The 15701-nt window shown below is 39.6% G+C and overlaps 2 protein-coding genes across 5 annotated transcripts in view; one reads left to right on the forward strand and one right to left on the reverse strand.

Moving 5' to 3' along the window:
• LOC105384093 (E3 ubiquitin-protein ligase MIB1) overlaps nucleotides 1-15701 on the reverse strand; it is a 148026-nt gene that overhangs the window by 88944 nt on the left and 43381 nt on the right. For all 4 annotated transcript variants that reach the window (XM_048632070.1, XM_048632076.1, XM_048632088.1 and 1 more), the window contains one exon: nucleotides 3409-3560. In XM_048632070.1, coding sequence (XP_048488027.1) covers nucleotides 3409-3560 — 152 coding nt within the window. The remainder of the gene's footprint in view (nucleotides 1-3408; nucleotides 3561-15701) is intronic.
• On the forward strand, nucleotides 4532-10024 carry LOC105389963. Its single transcript, XM_048632067.1, has 2 exons — nucleotides 4532-8797; nucleotides 9900-10024. Exons 1-2 carry the CDS (start codon nucleotides 5048-5050, stop codon nucleotides 9978-9980), a joined length of 3831 nt encoding a protein of 1276 aa, XP_048488024.1. The 5' UTR covers nucleotides 4532-5047; the 3' UTR covers nucleotides 9981-10024.

Raw genomic sequence — 15701 nt, forward strand, 5'->3', positions numbered from 1 at the left:
GTCACAGGTAAGCAAGCGGTCGAGGGTTACATAATTGCAATTTCTTTGTGAAAATATGAATATTATACAAGCACGTAAGCTCAGAGCTCATCTATTCACATGGTTAATTATTCATTATTATGCAAAGTTTTCTTTAAAAAAAACATGAATTAAAGAGATTTTTACTAGAACAGGCATCGGACTAGAAAAAAAGGATTGTTAATCACCACAACGTGAATATTCGACTATGGAATACATAGATTTCATCAATTCAAAGAACTGGTTACTTTTTGGAAGTTCCCAGAAGCAATGCGGATTGGGTCCTCAAGATTGCTCGATATACTACGCACTGTCGAGGGAAGTAGTAAAATAAAACGATTTTACATCTTCAGGGGGAAAAGGCGTTTTTGTCAAATGGGAAAAGTCGCGAGACTCCTCATTCCGCGATAAAATCGAGAACGTTTTACGAGCATTTTCTATTCGATTACAGTTAAACAACAATTTGAAATTTCAACGACTTTTAACAAAAGTTTACTCATCAGGTGTTTTTGCATTTTCAGGTTTTGCTGAGGCGTGAAGTTGTAAAATTGCCTAAGTACCTATGAGTTATGAGCATTTTTCTGACTATTACCTGCCTACCATGGAAAAACCCATCCTTGACTAAACGGCACTGATCTACTTTAAAAAAGATGATCACAAAATGGCGTGGTATTCACTGCCTCACACTGCACTGCCCTGAAACCAGGCGACATCGACACGCAAACGGAGCATCAGCATCAATCGCTCACATGAATCTGCAAAGAGAGATTTAAGAAGCTTCTCATGGTAATGATGCAGTCGCCGGCTGCAGAGGCCAGTGTAAGATGAGCTGGAGCGTGGCTGGCGGTGGCGCGTGGTGGCCAGGTCGAGGAGCTGCTCGCGGCGCTGGCTCGCTGGCTGCGCCTCGCCGCATAATGAACCGGTCACGTAGCCACATTTCCTATTATTTCCGTGGGACGCGTCGCGTGACTGGAATAAATGCGGAGCCGAGCGAGCCCCGGGCCGCGCCGGACCCTCCGCAAATAAACCGCTTCACGCATCACTCAACAGCGGAGATTCATTATTCTAACGCGGCCCGCCTCGCCAATCCTTATAATAAAATGGACCGCTCTCTTTGATCAATAAATTCTATTCCAATCTATTTGAAAATATGCCGCTTTATAACTTCGTTTTGTTTAGACGCCTCTGGTATTAAAGGTATTTTTTGTGCCAGTGAATAAGATAAAAGTAATAAAATTGAAACTTTCTTTATAGACAGTATTTAAAACCAATTTATGTTTATAGCTGAGTTTTATTGCTTATATTAGTAGGTCGTTCGAAACTTTGCAAATAAAAGAAGCATAGCTAGAAGCTTGCCCATTTTTGTGATTTAACTGGTATATTTAATGTACACTGAAAACATAAATAATTAGAAGTTCACTTTACCTCCGTATAAAACAATACTTTTACATTACATCCCATACTTTAAAAAGTAGTAATGTAAAAATAAATTATGAAAACGTACCATCCGATGTCCTATTCCTCCTCCGATTGTCAGGAAAGTGCTACGGCTACGACACAACGGGCTACGAAAGGCGTAGCACTTCGTAGCAACGATGCTACGAGTTTATGTCTTTAGTTATTGATGGAAGATGTTAACCAAATTAAAAATAACTATATGTATTTTAAATTTTGCTGTATAGAACTTTTAAAAATAATTTTAAAGTTTTGTATATTTTAGGATTAATATAAACTTTTCATAACTTTTCTCTTTTATGTGAAAAGTCGTTTTAAACACGTACCGTACGACTCAACCAGATTTCGGCTTAGCGTTTGAGCAGCCATTTCTAAGATATATTCGGGTCGGTTTTACGAGATTCGACAAAAAGTTATGAAACGAGCGGCAGCCGCCCGCCCGGTGCCGCGTGATATTAAACGAGTTAGGCGGATTATTCCTTCCCTGATACAAGTTACATCGCCAATTTCCTTTACTGTAACGACATTTCTTTGCACGCGGTCCTCTATGATCAACTCCATGTATCCTAACATTTCAGTTAAAAAAATAATTTAATAGGTACTTTAATATTTTTAAAGTAATCAAATAATACCTAAATTATTTCACTTAGGTAATAAATAACCAATCAAAGTAACACAAATATACCTACACATTGTAGGAAAAATTCCCGAGAAAAGAAATATATTCTTTCATCGGTAATTAATCTGATAAAACATTTAGCTTTCGCTCAAGTACTGTTAAAGGAAACGTGTTTACTGAAATCAACGATTTCATCGTAAGTTGCTATTGATTTTCCCGGCAGCGGCGGCGGCATCTTCTGTCATTCCATTATTTATGTTTATCCGTACCGATTAGTTTTATTTGCCGAGGAAAAGCGTTCTAATTTATTCCGTAAGTACTTGAATATATTAACATATTGTATTGGTATTGAAATGGCTGGTTCGATGTGGAAGCATGAAGTTGGAGCAGTTGCAGAATGATGCGAACATAAATATGTAACGTTTTGAATTGACATGATCCGTAGGTTTTATGTATGAGAGCAATAAAGTGCGGGTCCGGCGCCGCGGTCGGTCGCCAGCGCCGCCGTATTGTGTCGCAGATCTCGATCATAACTGGCCATTCTCCCGCCCGCCGCCTCCGACCTAATGTTTATTTCAGGACAACTCTACCGTATAAATGTTTCACTCAGATAACTATAACCGAACAATACGGGTGTCCACAACAATAGCGTCGGAGTGCCGTAATTATTATACGGAATAATAAGGAAAGGAAACTGCCGTGATTACTTAGCAGGACTTCCTCCCGCACGGTGGCTAGACACGATTTACTCTCCTTAAGTGAACTGCAATTAGTGAGTACTGTTTCTGTGAAATCTATGTGTGTGGACCTGCCCACCCGCAGACCGAGGACCAGCGGCAGCATTGTCTAAGCTTAGAGCGTGGTCGGGAGATTAAATTTTAAGGAGAAATGCAAAAATATTCCCTTCGGCTGAGATAGCTGTGTAGGTTATATTACATGCAACAATGAGGTGGAGTGCTTAGAATACACTTTATTTGTACACCAGAACAGAATAATAAAATTAACAAAATGTAACTTAATTAGGGTACAAAAGGCGGTCTTATCACTAAAAGCGATCTCTGCCAGACAACCTTTGGATGGAGGGAAACAGAGATTAAGATTGGGTGCAGTGTACATGTTAAAAAGGAATGTAGATTATTTAATATACTACACAAAATATTACAAATATACTTAAACAGAGGTAGGTACATACTATATTACATAATAATACATATATATTATATAACATACATACAATATATAAATATAATAAAAATACATACACAGTGTTAAATTGGATTCAATGCTTATTTATTTTATTTATTTATTCGTCTTACCTGGCATTTCCCCGCAGTGCGGCCTGGTGCAGCGCGTTGAACCCGTCGCTGTTGGTGAGCGTGACGTCACCGCCGTGCTCCAGCAGCAGCGCCACCATGTCGTCGCGCTTCTTGGAGATGGCGTCGTGCAGCGGCGTGTCGCCCTCCGAGTCCTGCAACACACACGCACCGTCACTAACCACCCAGTATACACCTCCAGGGACAAAAGAGCCACTCATCTTCACGACTGTTTAAGCCCGGAATCTGTGGCAGCTGCGAAAACGACACCCGACTCCTGAATTATAAAGCGTCGCCCATCTCGAGTATTGCGACAATTTTCTAAAACATCAAACCGCCCCAATGAATAATTGAGGCGTCGGAGAAGGCGTTTAGGGCGTGGATTATGGCAACTTGCATATTTTATGAGACTCTCTGAGTAGTAAAGGCTATGCTAACGGCGAGGCTGCCAACGCCTGGTGCGGCAGCGGAGGTTCGGGCGAAATCAGAAACGGTGTCGAGTTCCGCAATGTAGGGCGGACGGGAGCGGCACAAAAAGCGCGACCACAGCATCATTATGATAATCACCGCCGCCGCCGCGCCGCCCAAGCCGTCTCGCTTTGTGCGCGTGCATTAAGAGAGCTCAGCATTGTGCTCTGTCATTCCGCAATTAATTTGTAAGAGACCGTCTCGAGGAGTGATTTTCATTCTCAAATAATAACAAATGAATGAGAGCGCTTTTAGTGAATTCAGAGCTGACGAACATTTCCGGCTTATAGATCAAAATTCAATGGAGCATGTGCCAAAGTTTTAAAACTTTATGTAAGAAGAATTATACAACTCGATACTATATAGGTACCGATATTTACTTGTATTCTCATGCATGTATATTCTTATGCTTATATTTTAGTTTGTAGATATTAAATTAAGTATACTGTAGGTCCAACGATTGTCTGGCAGAAATCGCTATAAGCGAAAAGACCGCGTTATGAAACGTAATTAATTTGTCATGTAAAATGTTTATATTTTTTTTTGATGCACAACTAAAGAATACTTTACCTATTTATATCAAGTTATCAAGCAATCTTGGCCCGTATATTTGGGCGTGGAAGATGATGGTGCCGAAATGGGAAATCCATACAAAGTATAGTGTCGACGCACCTAACGCCATCTGTTGGCAGCCGCGAGAACTAACGATGACCATGGAAGGGATGCGCGAGGGCCGGCGGCCGCCACCCTCCTACCAGCACCGTCACTCTCTCATCTACCTCGACTTCACACATTGCCAATTACCTTGTACCTCTGTATTTTTGAAAAATTATAATAAATTTAAATTCAAAATTAAACAAATACCAAAATTCATTGAAGAGTTCCCTGCCCGCTGATAGCTAGCCTAGGATCCAAGTCAGTAGCCGCAACATATTGGTCCTTCGAGCCGGATTCATCGCAGAACCAGCTCAGCATCACGGTCAGGCCAGTAAACCCTTCCTTCCCTCCTCAACCATTCTTCGATTTGTGCTAATACAGTGTTTATGTGCAAATTCCAGTGATTACCTACATACGCGCGACCGCTACGGCTGTCCGAGCGCAGACCGCGCGCCACGTGTCGAACCTTCTAGAACAACTGTGAGTACTTGCCTTCTTTCTTTCGCAATCCACCAAAATGCCTAAAAATAGTGATGAATCAGTAGGGAGTGATAATGCGGAAGATATTATTAGGGATTTAATCAAAAAAAGAGGGGTTGTTAAGGGTAAATTCACATTATTTTCAAAACACGTGCAATCTGTAGATGGGGAAACATTATCAGAGTTACAAAAAGCAGAATTACAAGAGCGGTTAAATAAGTCACATCCGTTACTTGATCAATTTAATGCTATTCAAGATGAATTAGAATTGTTAGTGTCAGAAATTCAGTTAGAAAAGGAATTAATTGAACGGGGAACCTTTGAGAACCAATACTATGCTATAGTAGCTAAGTGCAAGTGTATTTTAAAAGAATCCTTGAAACCACATGGTCAGAACAATACTTCTAGAAGCATGATAAAATTACCTACTATCTCATTGCCTTCCTTTGACGGATCGTATGATCAATGGCTTGAGTTCCGTGACACCTATTTGTCGTTAATTCACAATAGTATTGATATTGATAACGTGCAAAAATTTCATTACCTACGTTCATCATTAACAGGTAACGCGCTTCAAGTAATAAAATCGCTCGAATTCTCTTCTGATAATTACGTAACAGCTTGGGAGTTATTGCAAAATAGATACAATAATAATCGTTTGCTAGTCCACAATCACGTAAAGGCTTTGTTTTCAACGCAATCATTGCATAAAGAATCCGCACCCCATATACGCAAATTAATAGATAACGTTTTGAGAAATATGCGCGCTCTAAAAACTTTAGGCGAACCTACGGACTCGTGGAGTACCCTCATAATATATATAATTGTCTCAAAACTAGATTCTGCAACTGAACGGGAGTGGGAACTTTATAAAGGCACTATAATTAACTCTGAAGGTGATTCCGATATTAAATTGTCGCTTGCTGATTTAATTAAATTTCTTAAAGACCGGGCCGATGTACTGGAAACGATTAACTTGTCTCAACAAAATAAAAGCACACAAAATGACAATAACTCTAAAAAAGTTACGCCCAATGTACAAAAATCACACAGTTATGTTGTCACACAAAAAAATAATACTAAACAGCCATTAAATTCATCTCGCTCTAAACGTTATTCATGCATTATGTGCAACGCAAATCACCCGCTTTACTCTTGCGAATCGTTTCTTAATTTATCGATAGCAGATAGGGTAAAATACATAGAAGATAAAAACATTTGTCGCAATTGTCTGCGCGCCGGTCACGCGGTAGTCGACTGCTGGTTCGGGCCGTGCAAACAATGTAATAAAAAACACAACTCATTAATTCATAACGAATGTGTAGACTCTGGTGCATTAATATCTTCAGCAGTTCTCACTTCGCAAGTGCAACCGCAGCCCGAGGCGGCTACGGCAGGCTCACAGCCATTGCAATCCGCATCTCACACAACGCACACGTTATATAACGTCAATAATAACACAGATCAAGTGTTATTGTCGACGGCATTAATAGAAATCGCGGATTGTAATAATAAATATCACACAATTAGAGCTCTTTTAGATAACGGCAGTCAACAATGCTTTATCTCAGAAGCTGTATGTAAACAACTCGGCATTCCATTGATACAGTCCACTGTTCACGTCACAGGTGTAGGTAACTCCGTCACCCAGTCCACACTATCATGCGAGGTTCAAGTACGATCTAAAACTAGTTCATATCTCACACGCTTTAATTGCCTAGTTTTATCCCGTATTACCGCGCAGTTGCCATCGATAGGCATCAATCATAACTTGCAAATTCCAGAAGACATTCCACTAGCAGACCCAGAATTCCACTCCCCTGGTCAAATAGATTTATTGATAGGAGCCGATAAGTTCTGGGATCTATTAAATGACGGTTTAATTAGATTAGCTAAAGGTCCGTTTTTGCAAAATACAAAGTTAGGTTGGATAATTTCCGGTTCAATCAATAGTAAGCACTCGCGCATTAATCGAGTGCATTGTAACTTTACCCAGACCTTAGACGCACAACTTAAGCAATTTTGGGAGTTAGAAGAAATTACTTCATGCAATAAACTCACAAAAGATGAAGCGGCATGCGAAAAATTATTTAAAGAAACGACTTTACGCGACGATACGGGTCGTTTTTCAGTGCGCATACCGTTATGCGAATCAGCTGATGTATTAGGAGATACATTTAGTTTAGCACAAAATAGGTTTTATGCCCTTGAACGTAAATTAAACCGATGCGCGCCCGAATATAAACAATTGTATGTTGACTTTATGAGCGAATATTTAAACCTAGGTCACATGAGTCTAATTGATGAGTATGCTAAGCCATGCTACTTTCTACCACATCACGGTGTCTTCAAAGAAAGCAGTAGCACTACCCGTCTGAGGTGCGTTTTCGACGCAAGTGCAAAATCGTCATCAGGAAAATCGTTAAACGATATTCAATTAATAGGGCCTGCTTTACAAAACGATATTTTCTCAATTTTATTGCGGTTTCGACAATACAAATATGTCGCATCTGCCGATGTGGAAAAAATGTATCGACAGATTTTAATACAACAAGACCAACGAGATTTGCAATTAATTCTTTGGAGAGAAAATCCATTTCAGCCTTTATGTGTATATCGTTTGAACACAGTTTCGTATGGCACGGGCTCAGCCCCATGGCTTAGTATGCGTTGTCTTAAACAGCTCGCGGCGGAATGCACGGATGACGTCATCTCACGAGTCATCAATGACGATTTTTTTGTCGACGACTTAGTAACAGGACATGATGATAAGGAACAGCTGTTACAAATATGTAACGGGGTTTCAAATGTATTAAAATCGGGCTGCTTTCATTTAAGAAAATGGATTTTCAATTCAGACATTCAAAATTCTCAAAGTATATTTTCGTCTAAAGATCTATCGCTCGGTGATAATTGTCAAACGAAAACTTTAGGTATGGGGTGGTTTAACAATTCCGATGAATTAAATTACTCGACAAGACACGTTAAAGACATAACTCCTGTTACTAAACGCACAATTTTGTCTACAATTTCACAAATTTTTGACCCGCTAGGTTTGCTGGGCCCTACTGTCATTATAGCTAAGATTTTAATGCAATCTTTATGGCTTTTGAAGGTCGGCTGGGACGACCCGTTACCTACGAACACTTTAATAAAATGGCATAATTTTGTTGATAAACTAAAATATTTAGAAACAATTCGTATACCTCGTCACATTAAAGGCGATAATTGTTTACACACAGATTTACATATTTTCTCTGACGCGTCACAGGCTGCTTATGCGGCGTGTGCTTATGTGCGTACCTACACAGATAACTTACCTGTAACAGTGCGATTGTTGTGTGCGAAAAGCAAAGTAGCACCCGTAAAACCGGTTAGCATTCCTCGTTTAGAACTATGCGGGGCGTTACTAGGTGCACGATTATACGCAAAAATCACTGAGTCACTCAGATTAAGTTTTAATAAAGTGCATTTCTGGACTGATTCGACTATTGTGCTTGGGTGGCTTCGAATGTCACCAAGTTTACTTAAGACATTTGTGCAGAACAGAGTAGTGGAAATCAATGAATTAACTGGCGATTCGCAATGGTTTCACGTGGCCGGTAAACAGAACCCGGCTGACATGCTGTCCCGCGGGCTCGCGCTGGACGAGCTGCAGGCGGCGGGCATGTGGTGGAGCGGCCCCGAGTACTTACGTGATAACAACTTTAACCCGTCACAGGAGAACGTCACAATAAATACTGATAACATCGAATTACCGGAATTAAAGTTAGAAAAAACAGTATTGGTGAGTCACACTCAGCCTGAAGAGTTTCCTTTTCACCGTTACTCATCTTTCGTTCGAATGCAACGCATAACTGCATACATTTTGCGTTTTGCACACAACTGTCGGTCGAAAATAAAATCAAATCATATAGTCGGTGAACTAACGGTAGACGAGTTAGATAACTCCACTAGGTGTTTAGCTCGATTGTCTCAACAACAATCATTTCCAGGCATTGCAACTGATCTAACTAACAAACGCAACGTAAAATTTCCTAGAAATATTTCTAGTTTAAATATATTTCTAGATCAACATAACCTCATTAGGGTCGGAGGCAGATTAGGTAACTCCGAATCTTTTTCATATAACAAAAAATTTCCAGTTTTGTTATGCTCAAAACACAACTTTACTCGGCTGCTATTTATACATAAACATTTAGATTTGCTTCATGCAGGGCCTCAGCTGTTACTAGCCGCTATAAGGGACAGTTGGTGGCCGCTTAGGGGACGCGACTTAGCTAGACAAACAGTTCACAAATGTGTTAAGTGCATGCGTTTGAAGGCAAATACTTTACAGATTCAAATGGGTAATTTACCTACTGAAAGATTAGAACCTGGGTTTCCTTTTATGCGCTGTGGCGTTGATTATGCTGGGCCATTGTTCATATTAAATCGCAAAGGAAGAGGAGCTAAATTAGAAAAATGTTATATTTGCCTATTTGTATGTTTTGCGACTCGAGCCTTACATTTAGAATTAGTAACCAGCCTTACTACTGAAGCATATATATTGGCAATTAAAAGGTTCATTTCTAGGCGTGGGAAACCCCTAGAAATCAATTCCGATAACGGAAAAACGTTTGTAGGCGCTTTAAAAGAATTTTCAAAATTTTTAGACTCAAGTCAAGGTGACATAATTAATTATGGAGTAAATAATCACATTAAATTCACATTTATACCACCATACTCACCGCATTTTGGTGGATTGTGGGAGGGGGGGGTCAAGTCTTGCAAGTTTCACTTACGGCGAGTCGTAGGGAATGCTAACTTAACGTACGAGGAGATGAGCACAGTATTGGCACAAGTTGAAGCTGTCCTCAACTCCCGACCCATGTATCCTCTGTCCACAGACCCCAATGATCTACTCCCACTCACACCAGCTCACTTCCTCATTGGCCGACCGCTCACCGCTCCAGCTGGCGAAGACCTGACGGCTACTCCAACGCTGCGCCTATCACGCTATGATCGCGTGGAGCAGATGCGGCAGAACTTCTGGACGAGATGGTCGAAGGAATACGTTTCTGAACTACAGAAGAGAACGAAATGGCAGACACACAAACACACCCTGATTCCTGATACCCTCGTCCTAATCAAGGAGGACAACGTACCGCCACTTCAATGGCGCCTGGGACGAGTGCTGCAGACCTTCGCCGGGGGCGACGGCATCTCACGCGTGGCCAGCATCAAGACGGCCACAGGCATCATACAGCGGTCATTCTCCAAGATATGCCCGTTGTTTCCTCAAGAAGATGACCCACTGATGACCCATACACCTCTTTGGAACCAACCGGGTGCTTCCAAGGCCGGGGGCATGTCGACGCACCTAACGCCATCTGTTGGCAGCCGCGAGAACTAACGATGACCATGGAAGGGATGCGCGAGGGCCGGCGGCCGCCACCCTCCTACCAGCACCGTCACTCTCTCATCTACCTCGACTTCACACATTGCCAATTACCTTGTACCTCTGTATTTTTGAAAAATTATAATAAATTTAAATTCAAAATTAAACAAATACCAAAATTCATTGAAGAGTTCCCTGCCCGCTGATAGCTAGCCTAGGATCCAAGTCAGTAGCCGCAACATATAGCATTAACACAGATTAGGCTCAACACGAGCATGCATGTCAATGAAACGTTGTCATAGACATAGCAGACACCATTCAGCGAACAGTAATTTAGTGCAAACTCAACCGCAGGCTCGCAGTAATTCCACGCAGAATAGCAGCATTAAATATTAATCGCATTGGCATATAGGTAGTGATTACAGGCGGTGATTCACGCTGCCGCCGCGGCCGCGAGCCTCCAGTAAACAATACATGACGCTGCTAATTCACTCTTGATTTTGAAATATGTTACCCTACACACATTCTCACCACAATGCAAATGGACTATTGTGTCAAAAATTGTACACAGATTCACATTAAAACCGATAGTGATAATTTTGTTTGAATAGTTTTTGACCAAAGTTAATATTAGTTAAATATGCGAAAAGCTGTTGAATTTTACCGACTATAAATTATACGTACGTAAAATTTAACGTTACAGTAGGTGGAAGATCAGTTGGAGAATATATGATCGATGAAATGCGAGGTGAAATAATAAATATGATTTACGCTATAATATCCGGGATGCAACGAGGAGGGGCGGGGGGTGCGGGGCGCGGGCAGCACCAGATCCCGTATATTTTAAACCTGGCGAGGTGGTGTCAGCGAAGCGCGTCGTAACACGTTCGCCAAGAAATTCTAATTTAAATCCACAACACGTGAGAACCTCAATCAACTTTTTACGAGCCACTAAAATATCCATATGAAATGAAACAGCACAACTGTTTTCGTATAATAATGGAATGCCCAACAGCGGAAACACTCGTGTATATTTTGGAATATAAAACGCCGAGCCAGAAATTTATGTAGGAAGCTAACCGGGCACACCGAAACCGAAATCAACCCATATTTATTTCAGGTTTTATGATATCACAAGTGTGCCTTTGTTCGAGTAGAGCCGGCTGTGAGCGAATCAACGGTATAAAGAAGTTACAGACAATATGGGTTACAACAAAGTGTGTAATAAAACAAAAACATCCTCACGGGGCTGACAATGAACAAAACAAAACAACAAGGTAGGTAATTACTCAAAGATAAGAAGAGCGCGCGGGACACGAACAAAAGTAACCCTCTTTGGGAGGAGCCGCTACGGGCCTCGATGCCGCGGCAGATACGCGCCGCCGCCGCCGCCCCGCGCCGCCTCCGCTACGCCGCCCGTAAAAAATTCGTTAACCTTGATTAAAATGCCAACGCGTACCATTATTATGGATGAACAAAGGACGACAGGTTTATCACGAGAATTAATGTAAGCACTTAAAATACGTCTCTTCAAAATTAGAACAGAAGTGTTCCATTTTACATGAATCCTAAAAAAGTAATATTTTTAACGGTAGGTATATTTTCAAGATATTTATTATTTACAAAGGGTGGACTTAATGCTCAAAGCACTTTCTACCAGCCAGCCAAATATTCATGATAAGATACAAATATATTCAGTTAAGCATACGATAAAACATAATAATTACAATAATTCCATCCAATGAGTGCGTAGTGGAAACATACGGAAGCGGCGAGCGGGCGCGGGCGGCTCGATAATGAACAATGTCAATGAGATGCAAATCCCTGTTTATTCATTAACGTGAACACTCCTGTTTGATTTTAGACGTTGAAGTCTGCTGATTTATGATCAACTCCTATTGCAGGTTTAATTAAATGATAACAATCTATTTATTCGCTATTCTACGGCATTTTGTTACAAACTGAGTAACTTTTACAGATTAATTCAGAAGCAGGTATCATACAATAATTCTTAACATAATTATTAGGTATATATTGGTATCGATTCTGAAGGGCACATTCTAATTTTAACGCTGTCAAAAAACGCTTACATTCTCTCTAAATTTATTTGGCATTCTGAAGGCACCGTTTAGGTCCAAAATTAGAGACGTCACTTTAAATTTTGAATCTGACAGCGTTAAAACTATTCAATTTAGGATAGATGGTCTGAGCGGGTATTCTAAAGGTGCCATTTTTAGCGCTGTCAACTTAAAATTAGCAACTTTCTTCCTAAATTTAAAAGGGGTCTAAACAGGTGCCTGCTAAAATTATACTAAAATTTCTAAAAGTAAAATCGTGAAATATATGGGAAATTGTTGTTGTAGGTTCATAAATATGGATTTAACTTAGAGCTGATGTGTTGTTTAAGCATGTAAAGCTAATTGCAACGACGCTTACTTATTATTTTTGGTGAAACTACGATGTGAAAGTGACTCTGTTTCGTCATATTATTATTTCTGATCTTTGGACTGAATGAATGAAAAACGTGTTACTGACAAGGTAGACATGAACCGGGTTGCTTAAAAAGAACTTAAGTTATTGTTCTAGATCTAATAAATTAATCAACACACCTACCGATCTACTTCAGGAATTACACTAGCCCTAACACCTCGGCTTTCCTCTTCCAAACGGACCGGCTCAACAACATACATGAGGAACACCTTAACTCACCTACCTGTGTACCTATCTAACTCTCTACTTACCCCTTTCAACTTGTAAGAATATTTTACTTAAAGTGTTCTCTGCATAGCTCAAATATTTAACTACCTATTTTGTTACAGGAAAAAACAAGTTATACCTAGGTTACCTTTTATCTGAAAAATATGCCTGACTTTAAGAAACTATATACTCACTACTATATATACTTTTTATGAAAGAAGAAAGAAATTGTATGGACGTAAAACTTTATTTGGGTAAATAACACACACAATACAAACTGGTTGAGTAATTTTTCTGACACCAATATACACAATTGCTTGATTTCATTTCTGTATCTTATTTCCATTATCCTTCCAGTTAGTACGTAGGTAACTAGGTGGACCGATGGTAGTTTTAGTATTGTTGTCCCAGAGAGGAATTAATATCTTGTATCCAGCGTTTCATGTTTAGTTTATGGGTGTGGTTGATTTTTCATTTTCTTTGTTGTTGTCACTGAAAAAATAAAGTAAGTATAGGTAAGTTGTATGGATAGTTGACAGAATAAGCTTATCCTTATAGGTAGGTACCTATTTACACAAAACTTTAAATATTAGAAACGAAAACACTAGAACACAAACATAAGTAACCAGATAGTTAGTAAGGTTACTTAGATTTTACGTAGGTTACTTCCTAAAATAATTCGTAAACTTGCACACAAGCACCTTATCGATTTCACAATTGAATATTGCTAACACAAACATATTAATTTATAATAAATGTTTGTTTTGTATTGTAAAGACTTAACAAAAATACCTACTTTTAAAAAATAGCGGCATACTTTTCGGCGGAAAATTCAATATGGCGGTGATGTGATGGCCACTGATGGCGCCGCGCCGGGGGCGAGTCCAGCGCGCACCGCGCATGCGCCATAGAGATGTACCTAGTCCAATGTTACTTGCTTCCGATCTATGCTTGAATGAAAAAATAATCGATGCTGGATCGATTCCTGGGTAGGTACTTTTATTATAATCATATGCGTTTTTGGTAAATATAAATTTAGGTATAGTATATAGTATAGGTATTTGTGCTTGTGTAAGTATTCGATACTTTTCATATTCTTATATGAATATCATCCCTTACACAGTCATCTACTTAAGTATACCTACTTATAACGTAACATCATCACCAACTATTAAACATTTAAGTAAGTAAGTACTTATATTAAATATCGTGGATAACGTGATAACACATAGATGTAGAACTTAGTACCTACATACTTTACTGAAAAACTATTGTTTAAAATATTCTAGTGCAATAATCGATTATATTCGATTATTCTCACAATTTTATCAACTTACCCCATCTCTACTCTATTATATTTTTTTAAATCACTCGGAAATGTCCATAGACCACCATAGAAGCATTTTCTAGCCAGAGTTACCAGTTGAAATAATGAATTATGAATATGTTATATAAATATTTGAAATTATCACGAAAACCAATATAAATGCAGGGTATTTAATTCTTTTCATTATTTTCACCTACTATTTAGAATAATTAAATTTATTTGGAGTCCTTTAAGGTTAAAAAAGTTAATCGTTATTTTCGATTGTAATATCCTTAAGTACATGGCCACACTCATTTTAAAGACGTCAAATGAGCCTTCTAAATTTAGTTGACCGTTAAAATCGTTGCCTTCAGAATAGCAAAAATTAGCGCTGTCAGTTAAATTTAGAGATTTTAGCTCATTTTAAAATTAGGAAGTGCGCCCTTCAGAATCGGTACCATTTTCCTTTTTAATTATTTATTGTGTATAAGTTTATAATTGTAGCTTCCTAGTTTTTATATAAAGCAAACACAAACGGAGACGTTTTATAATAAAGTAAAACAGTAAACTGGACCGTTACGTGCGCACAAACTTGGAGTACCTCGTGTCACTTCCAGCAAACTAGATAAGATCTCAACTATCTTGAAGGAAACCCATTAAAACTGGAAACAAACTAATTCTGTGCCGTAAGGAAAATCTAAATGTGAAATGTTGGCGAATTAATTTGCCTATGGCTGGGAGCGGAAATTGCAATACCGCTACAAAGCAGCGCTTACGCCAAATCGCGGCCGCCCGAGCCTTCATTATTGACGAGGCAGAAAGAAAACAACTAATTGTTAAATTCCAAGCCATTAAGTCTGGTATTACGAAAGGATTATTCACGGGCCATATAGCGCGGCATCGGAGCGCGCCGCCGCCGCCGCCGCCGCCGCCAGGGAGGCCCTACACACCTACGACCTACGACGCTACGTTGTGTCCTTTTATTTCACGATTCTGGAGATATTATTTATATTTTGAGCCTGATTTTGATTTCATAACAATACAATACTCGTATACCTCGTAAATAATACTTTACAAACCAAACTTTGAAATAAATATTACTCAGATATCACTGCCATCCAGGTTTCACTGTACTTACAGGTATAGTGTACATTGTAAATACATACATAGGTAGGTACATAACAGTATAGTGGGTTGTGAACACACGGCTCGGCGGCGGCTCCAGTTGCGGCCCGACACGTCGGTGTAAGTGATACTGATGCTGACTTACGGCGGCGCCGCACCCGCCATTTACATCCAACTCTCGTT

This window comes from Plutella xylostella, chromosome 4 (assembly GCF_932276165.1).
Source record: "Plutella xylostella chromosome 4, ilPluXylo3.1, whole genome shotgun sequence".
NCBI lineage: Eukaryota > Metazoa > Arthropoda > Insecta > Lepidoptera > Plutellidae > Plutella > Plutella xylostella.